General features: G+C 42.8%; 1 protein-coding gene across 11 annotated transcripts in view; it reads right to left on the bottom strand.

The window, feature by feature from the left end:
* Positions 1-16,152, bottom strand: part of GRIN2B (glutamate ionotropic receptor NMDA type subunit 2B) — a 505,856-nt gene that overhangs the window by 57,491 nt on the left and 432,213 nt on the right. For all 11 annotated transcript variants that reach the window (XM_049102486.1, XM_049102484.1, XM_049102490.1 and 8 more), the window contains 5 exons: positions 14,211-14,413; positions 13,302-13,473; positions 12,929-13,082; positions 9,338-9,463; positions 6,206-6,435 (listed from right to left, as the gene is read on the bottom strand). In XM_049102486.1, the coding sequence (XP_048958443.1) occupies positions 6,206-6,435; positions 9,338-9,463; positions 12,929-13,082; positions 13,302-13,473; positions 14,211-14,413 (885 nt within the window). The remainder of the gene's footprint in view (positions 1-6,205; positions 6,436-9,337; positions 9,464-12,928; positions 13,083-13,301; positions 13,474-14,210; positions 14,414-16,152) is intronic.

Raw genomic sequence — 16,152 nt, 5'->3', positions numbered from 1 at the left:
AACACTCCAATCTCTGCTCCTGCCTCCCCCTGATCTTCTCTTCTCAGTCAAATCTCTGCCTTTCTCTTATAAGGACACTTGTCATTGGATTAAGCCTGGACAATCTAACCTGGATAATCTAAGATGATCTTATCATGAGATCCTTAACTTAATTACATCTGCAAAAATAGATCTTTTTTTTTTTTTTTTTCCCCAAATAATGGTAACACTCAGAGGATCCAGGGGTTGGGACATGGATGGATCTTTTGGGAGGGGAGGTCCATTTAACCCATGAGAAGCTCCAACAGTACAGCAGAGGTGAGAGGTGAGGAATCCTGTGTGGGAAGCCATGGAATGTCGGGAAGCAGGTGGTCACTCAAAGAAAGAGGACAAGGTGAAGCCTGATGCTGTGAAGGGGTACATGGAAAGGAGAAAATGAAGGCTCTGGGCCCCCCTTGTGAGCCCAGTAGTTAGCACCAAGCCATCGGCATCCTAGGACTGGGAGGGTGACCACTGCAAAGCACCACTGGATGTCTCAGTCAAGGCGTCTGGGTAGGTCAAAAATGGACTCAGGAATTAGGAACAAGCAGACGTAGTCCCATTCTCAAATAACACTAGCAAAGTGGTGAGAGTCAACCCTGAGCAACTGGATGCATGGGTGAAGGAACGAGGGAGGCTCAGTACTTGGATAGTAGCCTATGTACAATGTCAGATTGGTTCTGGTAACTGAGAGACAAAGGGGCAGGAGTCCCTTCCCTTACACATGCATGCCCTCTCCCCTGTGTCATCCCAGGCTTCTGGGTGTTTTCTTTTCTTATTTCCTCCAGAATTGCTCTTGACCAGCTGCTACAAGAGGACCAGTTGCTTGACAAGTCCGCAGGACTCCCACGCAAGAAATCACACCCTATTTTACTCAGCTACCTGAAGGTCCAGTCCAGGCCCTCATTTCTAGCTCTCTGGCTAGTTAGTCATGCCTGCTACTTTCCATAGTAAGCTATTTTTGGCTCAGTATTTGGTGTTCTGACCAAGATTGTCTGCTCCAGGACCAAGGTGTGACAGATCAGGCTTGAGGTCAGCTGTCTCTCACTGGCTTTCAGCCTAAAATTAATAGGGCAAGGAAGACACATCTGTACAGTAGAAATCATGGCCCATTTCCTCATGTGCTCAAATACCATTCAATCATTACATATCAGTGTACTGTGGTATAATTATGCTTATCACCAGGCCGGTTTTCTTCCAGAACGCATACTGACTTGTCCACACATTGATTTAAAAGTCCTACACTGTCTACATTCCAAAAGGATATAAGGTGACTCCAAGGTGCTATGGGACTTCACATGGAATAATCATTATCTAGAAAAGCCATGGGTCCTCGTTTGGTTGTTAGAAAGCTGTCTTGATTGCACCTCCAGTGTTGCTGGGAAAGGTGGTTGCCCTCATTAATTAGACAAGCACCTTTTGGACATTTTAAAGTTAATAAAAATTCCTACAGTTCCTTGAGGAAAAGAATTGCAAAATATACTGTGGGCACATGTGACATTGGTGGGAGGGGTGTGTGAAGCAGGATGTATCCGAACACCCTTGGGAAGCCAATGGTCAGATGGCAGCCTCTGCTTCCTTCACCCCTGACTCCAAAAGGGCCCCTTCTTGTTCTCAGTGCCACCCCTCTCTCACCTTCCAACAGTGGCTTCAAGCTCAAGGTTGCAACAGGCTCAATATAAAGTCCATTTGTGGGCCATCAGCCTGTACAAGTACTAGAAAGTGCCATCCGTCTCTGTTATAAGTAATGCCTCTGAAAAACTTCTTAAAGAAAGTATAAATGTTACAATACTCTGTAATTACTGGGATCAGTTCATCAGATAGCTGCTTTCTGAGAGAGGAAAAGGATCTACCTTGTTATGCTCTGACTAGGTAAATGAGAGGATAGGAAGGAAGAAGGTGAATGAAAACAAGCTCTGGGATCTAAACAGGATGGCACACTGGTCAGGGGCTGTGGGTAGCAAAGCACATGAGGAGGGAAATGATTTAACCCTTCCCAGCTTCAGTTTCCTCATCGACAGATAAAAACATTAAGAGCAGCATTACATAAGATAACCTGTGTAATGTCACTGGCCTTATGCCTGCCTTGTACGAGCTGAAAAAAATGTTCAAGCTGAGATATTCTTGTTGAAGTTCTATTAATAATGATGATGATTGTTATTACTATTATCCATAGCAGAAGTAGTAATGATAGTCCAGGTGGTGGCAATGTAAGGTGACCTCTGGGTTTAGTGAAACTGATAGAGAAAGTCATTAAATGAGAGAATCAAAAAGTAAATGACTAAGTAGGGGCAGGGGTGTCAATACCGATCCTTAGTGACATCATAACTTTGTCTGGGATGAGCTACAAGGGAGATGTCCTGGCAAAGTGATTTTCTAGCCAAATGCACAGGGACTCAAACCTTTAGCTCTGTCACTTGAGAATGTGTGACTTTAGGGAAGTCAGTAAACTTTGCAGAGTCTCAGTGTCTTTTTTGTAAAATGGGAATAAACATTGTGTACTATGTGTGCAGAGAACACATATAAAATAGAAGTAACATGCGTAATGAACCTAGGGTCCAGCAAATATGTCCCTTCCTTCACCTGGTGGCCAAGTTCTTTCTCCTCCTTTCTATGGCTGACAGACTGCAAAATGAGGTGGGAAATAGGAGAATGAGCATGGTGGGCTCTTTGTTAAGAGAAGAGAGATGTCACCAGTTTCCTTACATTCTCCTCCCACTGGGAGAACTGATGGAAGGTACAGTAGGGCTGCTAAATGTTAGAACTTGCACCCATATTTAGTTACAGCATGTAGTGGAATAATTCTGAATTCACTGATGTAATGTGCTACTGCAAGATGGAAGCCATCCAGTGAAGAAGAGCCTCAAAATAGGTTTTCATGGAAATTTAACTCTGAACATTCTGACTTGGTACCTTACCATAAATGAGATCTGGAAACACTTTTCTGCCATAAAATTAAAGATAGTTTCCTAAAGATAAATAAATTTAATGGCTATAAATACCTTCCCATCATCACTCCAAGATATTTACCATTTGATCTGAGTTATAATGGAAGAAGACATGCCATCCGTGACAGTCAAAACAAGTTTAAGAACTCCTTTCCATTTTTAATGTTACTTTCCTTGATGAAAATTTAATTTCATTGAAAAAAGAATCTTCAAAATCACCTCATTTTTATTCACAATGTTCCTGTCTTGACGACTTCATTCTTTACATTTCTTTTTCTAAATTCATAGAATACACTTGCTGTCATGCAAAGTCAGGCCCAAGACTTTGTTTTCTTAAGGTGTTGTGAAGGGAAACTAGTATCAATTTTGACATTTTAAGTGCACTTTCAGAAAACTCTCTTTCTGATTTATATTAGCATTCCTGACACTGATATGCGTTATATGTCATTAGTTACTTAAATGTTTTCTATAATTATGTAAATTATGTTGACACTGCCTAGTCGGAAGCTTACACTTTACTATTTTGTCATTTGCGAAGTTCTAAAATGCATCTGATAACCATTTGCAAGTATTTTCAAATTAGACAGTTGTTAAAGGGTTCTTGCTCTCTTGTTGCTTTCTCTGTCTACAATGCTTAGTCCTCTGCCTTGCGTGAGAGGCACTTCAGTAAATATATCCTGTCCTCCTCTCCCAATAGACTTAAAAAAACCTACACAGGATAATCCAAGTTATGGTCATTACCCTGATGGGGGCTCATGGTCAGATGGGGGAGATACAGTCAGGTCCAGGTCTCCAGATTATTACAAGACAATATGGACGACAGGTGTTATTAATAAAGGGATGAATGACTGCCACGCCAAGGAGAGAATGACTTAGGGTCCAGATGAGCCAAGGAAAGCTCCACAAATTAAGTGACCTCTAATCTGGGTCTTGAAAGTTCAGTAGGAGTTTGGTGAATGAAGAAATCAGGAGAAGAACATCCCAGGCAGATGTACAGATAAAGGCATGGCCAGGAGGATGAGAAGTCAAGGAAGCTTGGAACATAGGCTGCGAGAGCCTAAGCAGTGGCTGACTAGATGGAAGAGCTGGAGCACAATGGGAATCATATGTAAAGGCCTGGAAAGGCGCATCAGAAAAAAAAAAGTTTTTATTCTACATGCAGTGGAGTCACTGAAGTTGTTTATGCAAAGAACCAATGGGATCTAACTTCTCAGAACATAGCCAACGTGGTGTGGAGGACAGACAAGTGCACAGCCTCTCTGCTTTAAGCAGCCTTGAGCGATACATTCTTTCAAAACCACGGAAGGGAAAACAATCTCCTTGCACCTTAATCATTCTTCTTTCAAATAGGAAATCATATGGTCATTGCTGGGTGGCTCATGAATATATGAGAAAGATAAATACAGCATCCTAAGCATTCCTCAGAGATACTTGAAGAAAACATGATAAATATGGTGGCTCTCTCACTTAGTAGCCCAGAGCTCCAAGAGGGACTGTGGTTCACAGTACCTCTGCCATATTATTGACTGCATGGCAATATGGTTCTGCCATATTGTGTGTGGGGACATGCTCCACCAAACCTCTCCACGGTATGATGTCAGCCATGCCTCTGCCAAATCCACATGTGAGGACATGGTCCACCATGCTGCTGCCACATCCATGTCTTAGGATGGGCACGGTCCACCTCACCTATGCCACGTTCAAGTATAGAGCCCTGATAAAGTCGTTCCTAACTCCACCCTGCCCATGCTATGGCAACAGGCACAAAGATTGGTGTAACAGGAGATGAAGGGAGGTATCTAGTTCAACTTTTCTGAGCCAGGATCATAATGATGAAAGATGTTGACGAAGGAGCAAAGAGAAATGTTTAAAATGAATTAAGTAATAAATGCATGAATCTATGAATAAATGAATAACAAACCATATGTTAGAAAAGTAAATAAAAACCTAAAATAATGGAGAAGGACCTACAAGAGGGGTATTATTTTCAGAAATAAAGAAGAAAATAAAGGAAGACAAATTAGAGGAAGAGATAATGTGAAAAGGTAAACACAGTGAACGATCCATATATGTACATACACACATATATATTTTTCATTCTCTAGATGTTTCTTTACTTTCCTTACATGCTTTTGAGAGTTCTTGGTGAGTAGAGATGAATAGATGGAGAAATCAGAACCTGTGCTTTCAAAAAGTCTGGCTCTTCCCTCTTACTCTTCTCAAACCATCTGTTAAGGGCTGAAAGTTTTATTTGGGGGAAACCTAGGCCCCATTAGAAATCATTAGCTATCTGACCTATCCTTTCCAAACACACGTGTCCATATCTCATAGCTTCCATCCTGGTGAAAGGGGTGGGAAGTCACATTTTCTAAAACTTAAGGAAACAAAGGGTGGGAAATTTGTTCTGAGAGAAAGTCTCCAGAATTATGTGGCAGCATCTGTGAGTTTTACTGGCCACTCCTTGGAGGTAGCTCCTATCACTCATCTCAGACCAGCCCAGCCCTCATGGTTTCAGGAGACAGAATGCCCGCAGAGACTGTGATGCTTCAAGCAAACTCTAGAGAGTGTGGCATTTAGGACAGGTTTGGCACATCCTCGTCCAGAAAAGACACAAACCTGCAGATACTTTCCTTCCTCTCTCAGCAGCATAGCCCGGCAGGGAGGCCTGCAATTGGTATATGGGGGCTACCTATTCATCGGCACCACACAGGGCAATCATTGAGTTAAATAGCAGTTAGTTCTCTTCGGGAACAATGTGAACCACCCTCTCTCTTAGCCCTAGGAACACAGGAGCATGCCCATGAACAAACGGAGAGCCCACGGCTGAATACCACTGGGAGGAAAATGAAGGCCACAATGGGCCAGCGCTCTCAGTGTGGGTGCAGGGGGCGGCCCTCTAATAACACACCAAACGGGCGGCCCTGTGCTCACGGGCCACCCAAGCACGTCCAGCGGGAGGTACCATGTTCTTGGGAAGCCACTAACATGCCAAGCCCCTTATTTGCAGCCTGGGGCACACTTGTGCCAACCTTTCACAAATCAGGAAGCGAAGGTGCAGCACCATTATTTCAGTAGGGAAATGGATTTTTGCTGCCACGTCTCAGTGTAAGCAAGTGTAAGAAAGACCTGCCGATTCTATAGAGGGAGAAAATGAACAGGTACGCGAGAACGTGCTGTATGGCTCAGAGCGGGACTGAGGGAAATACGGGGTGGGGGAGGTTCTCAGGTGGTTCTCTTACCTTTTTGTCACTCAGGCCAGAAACCTGGTCCACATACTCTTCTTGGATCATGAAGGCAGCTAAGTTGGCAGTGTAGCTGGCCAGGAAGATGACGGCAAAGAAGGCCCACACCGACACCATGATCTTGGAAGTGGTCCCCTTTGGGTTCTGCACGGGTACGGAGTTGTTAAACACCAGACCCCACAGTAACCAAATAGCTTTGCCGATGGTAAAAGACGGGCCACCTGGCTCTGCCGGGATCAAAAGACAGGGACAGAAAGGTACGACAGAGTCACTGGTTCTATGTAAACCAACAGATACACGGAGCTGGGTGAGTTCCTGCTCAGAGCAGGAAACCCTCCGACTAAGATACAGACACTTTAAGTTGAGTTTATGCCTCTCTTCTCCTGGGACCATCAGGAAGGCAGGAGAAGGTTATTTCTTTTTTTTTTTTAATTTAAATTCAATTAATCAACATCTAGCACATCATTTATTTCCGATGTAGAGTTCAATGATTCATCGGTTGCATTTAACAGTCGGTGCTCATCACATCACGTGCCCTCCTTCATGGCCATCACCCAGTTACCCCATCCCCCCACCCACCTCCCCTCCAGCAACCTTCAGCTTGTTTCTTTTAAGAGTCTCCTACGGTTTATCTTCCTGTCTGAGGAAGATAAACCCATTCAGTTTTCCCTCCTTTCCCCTATGATCCTCTGCGCTATTTCATATATTCCACATATGAGTGAAACCATATGATAATTGTCTTTCTCTGATTGACTTATCAGAAGAGGTTTGTTTGGAAGAAAATCCAGGGGCCTGTCGGTGTGTGTGTGATCCTGCTTCAACTAGTGTTCAGGACTCAGCCAGGGCACTGGAGAAGCCCCCTTCCTGCCCCCATGCATACAAGACCCTCAAGACCACATCCAAACTGAACAGCAAAGGCAACTACCCCACTATTGTCACACTCGTGTCCTTATTATTGCCATTCCTGAAATTTATATTTCTATCTACCAGGAAAGGATTTCAACTTTAAGAAAGGTCAACAAGAATTAGAGAGAATGTTCTACCACTGTCATGGGCCTCCTGCAATTTTATTCACACTGCTGCTAGATGCCTTTGAAAGTCCCTTATCCTCATTTTTCTTTAGCTTCGAGCGCTTAGCACTAAATGTTTCAACCCCACTCCAATGCCAACACATCCTAACTGGGCTTCCTACCATGGTAGCTTCTGTGTAAAAGATATCAGGAAGGCCAGAGAAGAAATCACAGATGGCTGGCTTTGCCACACTCTCTGGAGGGCAGAAAGGCAGACTGTCTTTGACTCTCCTCCACCCAACCTTTATATGCACAGTGGCAGGTCTTCTGCTCCTAGATTTATTGTGGTCTCAATGCTTTCAAAGCTTGGTGATGGCAAAATCTTGCCTGATGTCTGGGTCTCCATGTAGCCCCTCCACTGCAGAAATGAACATCTGCCCGCACAGTTTTACAACACATTAGCACAGGTCTTATGATGCTATCTGTGATCCCGATAGCATCTGCTCTGACAACTAAATCAGTGACTACACATGTCAAGCCTAGTATCTAACTGTGCACACACATCTGTGCGTGTGGACCTTATTTCATGGAACAGATGTGTAACTGAAAAGTTGTTCATAAATCAAAGCTTTTGTACATTGCAAAATGCCCCAAGGAGACTTGGTATTTAAAGTGGTCCGAGTTGAATTCCTTCGTGAAGATAGGTGCCCCTTGGTAAAGTAAGTAACTTGTAAGCCCTTGCTTTGAATTTTGTGGCTGGATTTTTGCCTCCTTGATCTTCTTCAAAGTGAGAAGAGAGAGCATACACTCACTTCAGTTCCTCACACTGTTAACGTACGTATGTACTTGTGTGTTTCTCAGATGTTTCACTTGTTACTAACGCCACTCGGGATGGAAAGTAGGTCATGGCTTCTGGAAGACCCTTTGGCCACAGGCACAAGGTTCCCTGACTGTATCATATTGTGGAGATACTCAAATGTCTACCCCAGAATGCATGAGCCAAATAAGGAGGTAGGTCTGAACCTGGAAATACACAGGGCAGTAGTGGTTCACAGCCTGGACTGTGAAGTTAACAGAAACTCTAGGGGAGTTTTCACATAACACAGCTGCCTAGCACCCCAACCCCAAAGATTCTTATTAAATTGCTGTGGGGTGGGTGGTTATTCTAATATGCAACCAAGGTAGAAGACCACTACTTTGAAACATGCTAGTGGCCCGAGATCCAACACTGGAACGAGTCAGAATATTAGAAAATGAGGTCCAAGCACCTTTGTCTTTTAAGTGCCCTACAGATAATTCTGTGTGGCTGGGGTTAAAAAAGGCTTTCCTCTGGGAGGTACAATCTCAGAATAAAGCTCACGTTCTAGATGAGAGAAGGCTCAGGGAAAAAAGTGTAATATTTCCTAATCCTGGAATTCTCAAAGTTTTGGATTATTTACAGGGGTTCCATGTACCTCTTCAGGAATCTAGCAAATGTTTTATGAAGTCTCAAATGCCTCGAACATAGGGGCAGCCCTCCTATCTCTTGACCCACTTACCCAGAAAGCTGGACTGCCTTCAATAGTAGCTATGGGTGAGAACTACTATCTGCTGGTCATTTTATTTCAACCACACAATGTCTATGCTCCCTGGCAGACGTATCTGAGCCAGGGTCATGGGTTTTGAAGATCTTGTACCTTAGAGGTAGACTCCATTAGCCACAACTACCCCCTGTATATCCTGGGGCAGCCCCATTTTCTTTATTCTTAATATATGGGTATAGCTGCATTGTTGGTCCTTCTGTTCAGACAGACTGCTCACAGCCTAAGGTTATTAAAATAGTTTCCTCTGACATGTTTATGCTACATGAATCTATTGCCAGCTTTCCGCTCATTTACCCCGGGGTAGAACTGGGCTTGCTAGGTGAGGCTCCTGCCAGTGAGGGACATACAGATCCAGACTAACCTCTTAATTGGGGTATTTTTAATGAGTTGCCAAGCTTTTGACATGGAAGGCTGAGGGTTCATTTTCAAAAATGGATAAGTCAGGGAGTGGGCAGACACCAAAAGAGGAGTACAGAAACTCAGAACTGAGAATGAGAGAGAAAAATGCAAAAATCCAACAGTTACAGGAGGCTTACCTCTGCCATCAGCGAGGCACCTGTTGTAACCCACAGGGCTGAAGTACTCGAAGACAAAGACAGCCACGGCTGAGACGATGAGCAGCATCACGAACATCATAACCCATACGTCAGCACTGAATGGCTCTGGAGAAGGAAAAAAAAATCAGTGCTCAAAATTAAAACAGAGAAAAAAAAAAAACAGATTCTGCTTAATTTGCATATCATTTGCATAGGCAACACGTATTTTTGCAGGGGAAACAAACCACAAGTGTGTTGCACGTCTTCAGAGAGCCACAGCCCGGGTTGGGGAAGAGTGACAGGCTGTGTCTGAATGTCTCCATTCCCCTGATGGGCAGGTCAAGGTCTATTTTCTTTCAAACACATGAGAAGGAGAGCTTCTTCTTTTGAACTTTTTGAGATAGTTTCTGCTATTGCCAGGAAATGTGCAACTATAAGAAGTACTAGATACTGAGTAAATGAATCATATGGGACTGGCTCTTGGTTTATGTTGTCACCCATATGGCCACACTGCTCCATAGAGGCCTGGAAAACCTTTCACTGATGCTTCCAAACTTTGTGCACAAATTCATGCTCCATAGACTTAGTCTTATTTTGGACTTGACTTGATTCAGTAATAACTGCATCCAATGAATAATTCTTTTGCCCTCTTGCCTCACCTCTCCTCAACTTCCTAGCCTACATTTACTTTTCAACCCATTTTGATGTGGTATATTTTATGGGACATCATTAGGGTATGAGGATGGGAGTCAATGTCAAAAAAAATCCATCCATATTGACAATCAGTGTCTGTAATAGTGGGAATGTAGCAGTGACAAGGGAGCATGCCTCTGATGAAATTAACAAAACAACTACAAGCTATACCCTAACACCAAGTGAAAGAGTTGATAGGATAAGACTAGGAAAGAGAACAAGAATGTTCTACACATGCTTTCTTTAATTTCTTTAATCATTATTGCTGAATCCCTTCCACTGATCTAAATCTCTCTGGCTTAGAAGTGTCTAGAAATTGAACACTGTATTCCAAGAGCCACTTCTCTGAAGGTCTACAAAAAGGGACAATTGCTATTCTTTCCCATGATATGATGTTCCCTCAATTGTGTCTCAAAATAGTTCTGGCCTTTTTAGCTGTCACATCACACTGTAAACTCATAACTAAGTAAATTAACATACTGTTTTTTCCACTTTCCAAATCATTAATAAAGATGAAGCTGAGAAAGGGGAAAGATTGGTTGGAAATTAGAAAATATTTTCTTTACTTGAAATCCACTTTACTTTTGAATTTTTGAAGGGAATTATAAAAACCTGGTCACTTAACATTTTAAAAAGGACCTTGATAAGACACATACCAACTGTGAAATGCAAAACCTTTCAGTGGCAGCCAGAGATGTGAGGGTAGCAGGTTTAATTCAAAGCCTCTATATGGTGGAGTGAGGAAGGCCCCTCCCCCTCAGCTCTCACCAATTGCAGTCCTACCTTGATTTTACTTCTAAGATTAGGGAATAACTGAGTAAAAGCATCCTCTCTAGGCTTTCTTTTCCCCCATTGAGTCCATGGCAACTTTTTGTACATAAAATACAACAAACATTTGTGTTGGGTTTTATGATGTAGAAAGTACTTTCACCATATGTTTTGTATAATCCTGCTCTTTCATTATGGTATAACCATATCTATTTTACAGAAGTCAAGGTCCTTTCCAAGTTCATAGCCAGAAAGTGGCAGGGCCAGGTTATAATCTGAGGTATTCTGGGGCAAAGTTTGTACTTTCTCATTGCATTATATCACTTCCTAGCCTCTGTCCACCAGTGCCTGGATTAGGAGTTGCACTCTGAAATGTCCCCATGAGTACTGGAATACAGACTCTGAAGGCAGCCACATCTGGGCTTTAATCCTGGGTCTACTAGCTGTGAACTGATAGATTGTTGGAGAATTCCTTAACAGGTCTAAGATTCAGTTTCCTGAGCCATAAAATGGGTATAATAATACTATCAATGAGTATCAATGAGATAATATAACAAAAGGATATACAGTAATGTTTGGAACACCACAAAATAGGTGTTCAATAAATGTTGGCTTCTTTTACCCCTTAGAAGCAACTAACTGCTTCTCCTCCAAACACACACACACATACACACACGCACACACACACACACCCTGCCTGGCATTGCTATGTCATTCTAGGGCTATGCTGATATATCACTGGCTCTTCCAGTTCAGGAGCTGAGGTTAGTGCTATAGTGATGGGTTAGAATTAGAATGTAGTTTTGTCTGTATCTCTTAATGTTCCAATTATCCTTGCAAAGGAGAAAAGCAAATGAAATACACAAAACTGCTATGAGGATTAATGCATAGAGTGTGTGCTATCTATTAATATTTCACATAAAATTGGCAGGGCCAGAATCTGCTTCACTGTAAAAAGGTTAGCTGAGAAACGAGTAATTTATGGAAAAATTCTATGGGATCTATAACTCCACTTTATAGTACATTCATTAAAAACTTCCCTTCCCCCCTGCCCACTGGATAGAGCTTAAAGAAACATTAGTCAAGGTCTATTCCAATATCTTCATTTAAAAAAAAAGTTGATGTCCTTCAGAGAGTTTGTGACTTGTCCAAGGGCTTACAGCTTGTTTATGCCCAGGCTGGGCCGCCTGTCTCCCAGTCCAATGTCCTGTTTTTAAGGTGACATTTTATTTCTCAACCCTTTGCTCTCACAGCCCCTGAAAAAAAATATGGGGTATGAGCTCACAAAGGACCTCATCTAATTGAAATCTTGGCCTTATCTCACCAGGTCTTATATCATATCTAAGGCTTTTGACACATAAGTGATGCTGGAGAATAGAGAAGTATACAACAGCACGAGGAAGGATGGTGTAGAATGGGAGGAAGCATCGGATCAGCTGTACCTAGCAAAGCTCAGAAAAATGCATGTAAAAACAGAAAACCTTTTTTGGTAGCTTGAAGCTCAATTTTTGGAAGACAATTAAAAAGTTATTTCAATGATAGCTAGAATTAGAAATCATTAAAGCAGGAAGTAGCCCCGGAAATCAGCTGGTTGAAATGTCTTCTTCTATGGATGATGAAACGAAGTCCCAGGATGGAGCATATTTGCTCAGGGTCAAGTGATGAATAAGTGGCAGGAATGGGACTAAAGTAGGGGCCCAGCACTGTTTCTTTACAGGGTATTATTCTACCCTATTGGTTTTGGGTGTTCTTCAGTTTTCATGTTTGAGAATAATCTATTCTCAAGACCCCCAAATTAAATAAACTACTAGCAAAGCACCTCCTGGTTGAAAGAGCCTGGCCATGTGCTCCTTCACTTAACCCTCACATAAAGTACCTGTTTTTTTTTTAATTTTTATTTATTTATGATAGTCACAGAGAGAGAGAGAGAGAGAGTGAGAGAGAGAGGCAGAGACACAGGCAGAAGGAGAAGCAGGCTCCATGCACCGAGAGCCCGACGTGGGATTCGATCCCGGGTCTCCAGGATCGCGCCCTGGGCCAAAGGCGGGCGCCAAACCGCTGCGCCACCCAGGGATCCCAAGTACCTGTTTTTATGTTCAATTGCTTCACACCAGCAAGCATATCACTTACCTAAGAAGGCAGATGGTGAGACAGTCCCATTGCTGCGTGACACCATAACACTGATGCCAGTCTCTATGAAGGGCACAGAGAAGTCAACCACCTCAGATCGCTCCTCATTGATGGTGAGTGATCCCACCGCCATGTAAGCCCTCTTCATAACCACCTGGGAGAAAGGCACAATGCTTCAATTAGAGCACTCAGGAAGACAAAGGAACACTGCAAGGAAAACATGGCCTGGCAGTGGTATCCTTCGTATAGTGGGAACAGGAAAGTCCATTTGCTGTCTTGCATTTTCTAAAATTTATAAATGAGCATTTTTTATATATTTGCATGAAACAAAATAAATGAAAAATGGAAATGGCCCTTACTTTCTGACACTTACCTCTCCAATCATACCATTCCAAGTTCCATTGATTTTCTTCCCATGCTTGCCATTGGTAACCAGGTAGAGATCATAGGTGAACTTCACAGATTTAGAAATTTTCTTAAGGATGTCAATACAGAACCCCTTGCAGCACTTTTTGATGTAACCTGGCTCTTCATCTGTTTTATTCCTAACCAGTTGAAGAAACAAGAAAACAAAACAAGGCTTTGTACAAGAGAGCAGATATTACCCTTACCATTAAAACTCCAACCCAAAAGCAGGTCCTCCCTTCACCGCTCAGCACCTGAGTGAGGAAATAAATCAGACCACGGAACTGTAATTCTTTCATTAACTCATCAGATTGAACCATGTTTTCTCCCAATTTTTAGTGCTCCTTTGAAGTATAACATACATCAGGAAGATGTGCATACCCTGAGGGTTCAGTTGGATAAATCTGCCCACACTGAACCCACCCATTTAACCAGCACCAAATTGAGATACAGAAAAATTACCCTTTTATTTTCTCTTCCAGGCATTTCCCACCCTCACCAAAGAGAATCATCATCCTGACTTCTAATAGTTTAGCTTAGTTTTACCAATTTCCAAAATTGTTTCTAAATCTCAAAATTACAGGGCATGATGACTCAAGAAAACATAGTTCAACATCAAGGCAAATTTGAATCTCCATAAATTTGAAGTCCTGGTTGTTGAGACCAGGCAAGGCCAAAAATATGTGAACACAGTTAGAAGTAATTCCCCTGGGTCATGACCTGGACAGAACCACAGAACTGCTAGTCATTCCGTTGCTCAGTAGTAAATGAAAATTGAACACGGTACCAAATTCATTCTATGCCTCAGATAGGTGCTGACAGCCGTACTAAATCTGACTATCCCATGCCACCCAGAGCACTGGGGAAGGGGCCATACTCAGAGACTATGCGTTTTTGGCAGGGGACTGTGTTCCTCATGCAGGTTCCACTCAGAGGGTCCACACTCTCCACAATGACAAAGGGGGCCTCCTCCAGGGTTACAATGCTCAGATGGTCATCCTCCTGTTCTTCTGTCTCAGGACACATTCGGGGCCACACGTAGTACTTCATCTGCAAGGATTTGTCTTTCCACTTCCCCACCTGCATGGGGGTAAACAAAAGACTCAGAAACCACTGGCAATAGATCCTAGCAGCTTCTCCTAGCATCACCCAGGAAGCTATTAAACAAAGGTCAATGGACACAGGCATTGTACACAATAGAGAGGAAATGCTTTTTAACCCATATGCTCAGAATAAGACTACCATGTCCATACCTAAGAAAGGTAATATATTCATTTACTCACTCACTTACCATATGTGAAAAAGAGGATCTACTATATGCTGGGCACCCTGCAAAACCTTGTGGCTCAAAGAAGCATCGTTCTGCCCTTCATCAAACTTACACTGAGTGAGGAAGTCCGAAATGTAAACAAACGTTTACAGTGATAGATGGTAAGTGCTAACACTAAAGCCTATACCAAGTGCTGGGAGGATGACAACGTCTCCTGCCTTGTGTGGCTGGCAGTTTTTTCTACTTAACTGTAACAAGGAGCATGATAGTGAAAGCAGCAAATAGCTCTGGAAAGGTCAACAGAATGACTGGAGCAAATGAGCCAGAAGGATGTGTTTTGGCTTGTAGCAGAAGTCCAGTGGGAAGTCATGTGGAGAACTGAGTAGATCTGAATTGGAATAAAATGATAAGTCAGGATTAAAGAATACTGACATAGCTTAGCTGGGGAAGGAAGCATGGTTGGGCTGGTCGTGAATGCCACAAGTCAATGCAGGTATGCACCTGCTGGGTTGGGTGGGAGCCCTGGGATGGACCATATAGGTCTTTCTGTGTGCACAGGCTGTGTCCCCATCTTCAGGGAGCACCACTCAAATATACTCCAATGTGAGAAGTGGATGCCCCCTGGAATCATTCACATGGTGGCCCTGCTGCCAATCATTGGGAGAAATGTGTGGGTCCCATTATCTTTTAGAAGAGCCATTCATTCCTGTTTTTATAATAGAATCTGTAGGACTTCGTTGGTGGGTTCTTGTTCTCACTCTGCCCTTGAGTTTACTGAAGAGGGAACACCTTTTCATTTTCTATAACCAAAGATCTTCAATTACCACAGGAATTATGGATTGTAAGCTCCTGCGTTTTCCCAATCTATAATTTCCTCCATGGAGCAATGCAAATTAGCAGCATAAGTGAGGCACCAGGACTACAAAACTACTTAATTATGAACTACATAAATCAGTAAGGAGCAACAAATGGGCAGTACTTCATAAATTTTCAAGCAAATAGGCTTAGATTTCCGTATTCACACAAAAGCAAAATGCCTTCCTTTGTGTCTGCTTTTGTCTATGGTGGGGTTTCTACCTAGAAACTCCCTAGGTGTGGTTTTTATCTCCCTCCCACCTGCCTAGTAGGTGCTATTTCCATGCCTGTATTAGGTCTGTACAGCTACTGCCCTTGTTTTATTGGATCACTATAACATGGTCAGCAGCTTGGTGTCCAGGACCAACTTGTTGAGCATTAACCTTGGTGCCAGGGTTTGCCAAGTGTGCAAACCATGTTTGACTTCTGATTCAGAATTATGCACTGAACCAAATGTTTGCTTTCCTTTTTGTGTATTGTCTTCTCCGTACCAAAGGTCCTATATTTGTGCAAGTCTGGTTTTCTTCATATTGCTAAGAGTACTTATTTGTCAAGCAGAAATATCCAAATGGCTTCCCAGCCATATGGGGATATTTATGTCTTCAGCTAGTGGTGAGAGAGGAGGTAGGACTTGGGAGAGGGGAGCCCTGGGGGCCCATGATGTTGAGTTACCTCCAACTTGCCCTATTTATCC

The sequence above is a fragment of the Canis lupus genome, chromosome 27 (genome assembly GCF_003254725.2).
Source record: "Canis lupus dingo isolate Sandy chromosome 27, ASM325472v2, whole genome shotgun sequence".
Lineage (NCBI taxonomy): Eukaryota > Metazoa > Chordata > Mammalia > Carnivora > Canidae > Canis > Canis lupus.
The sequence above is the reverse complement of the archived record's forward strand: the minus strand, read 5'-3'. Positions and strand labels throughout refer to the sequence as shown.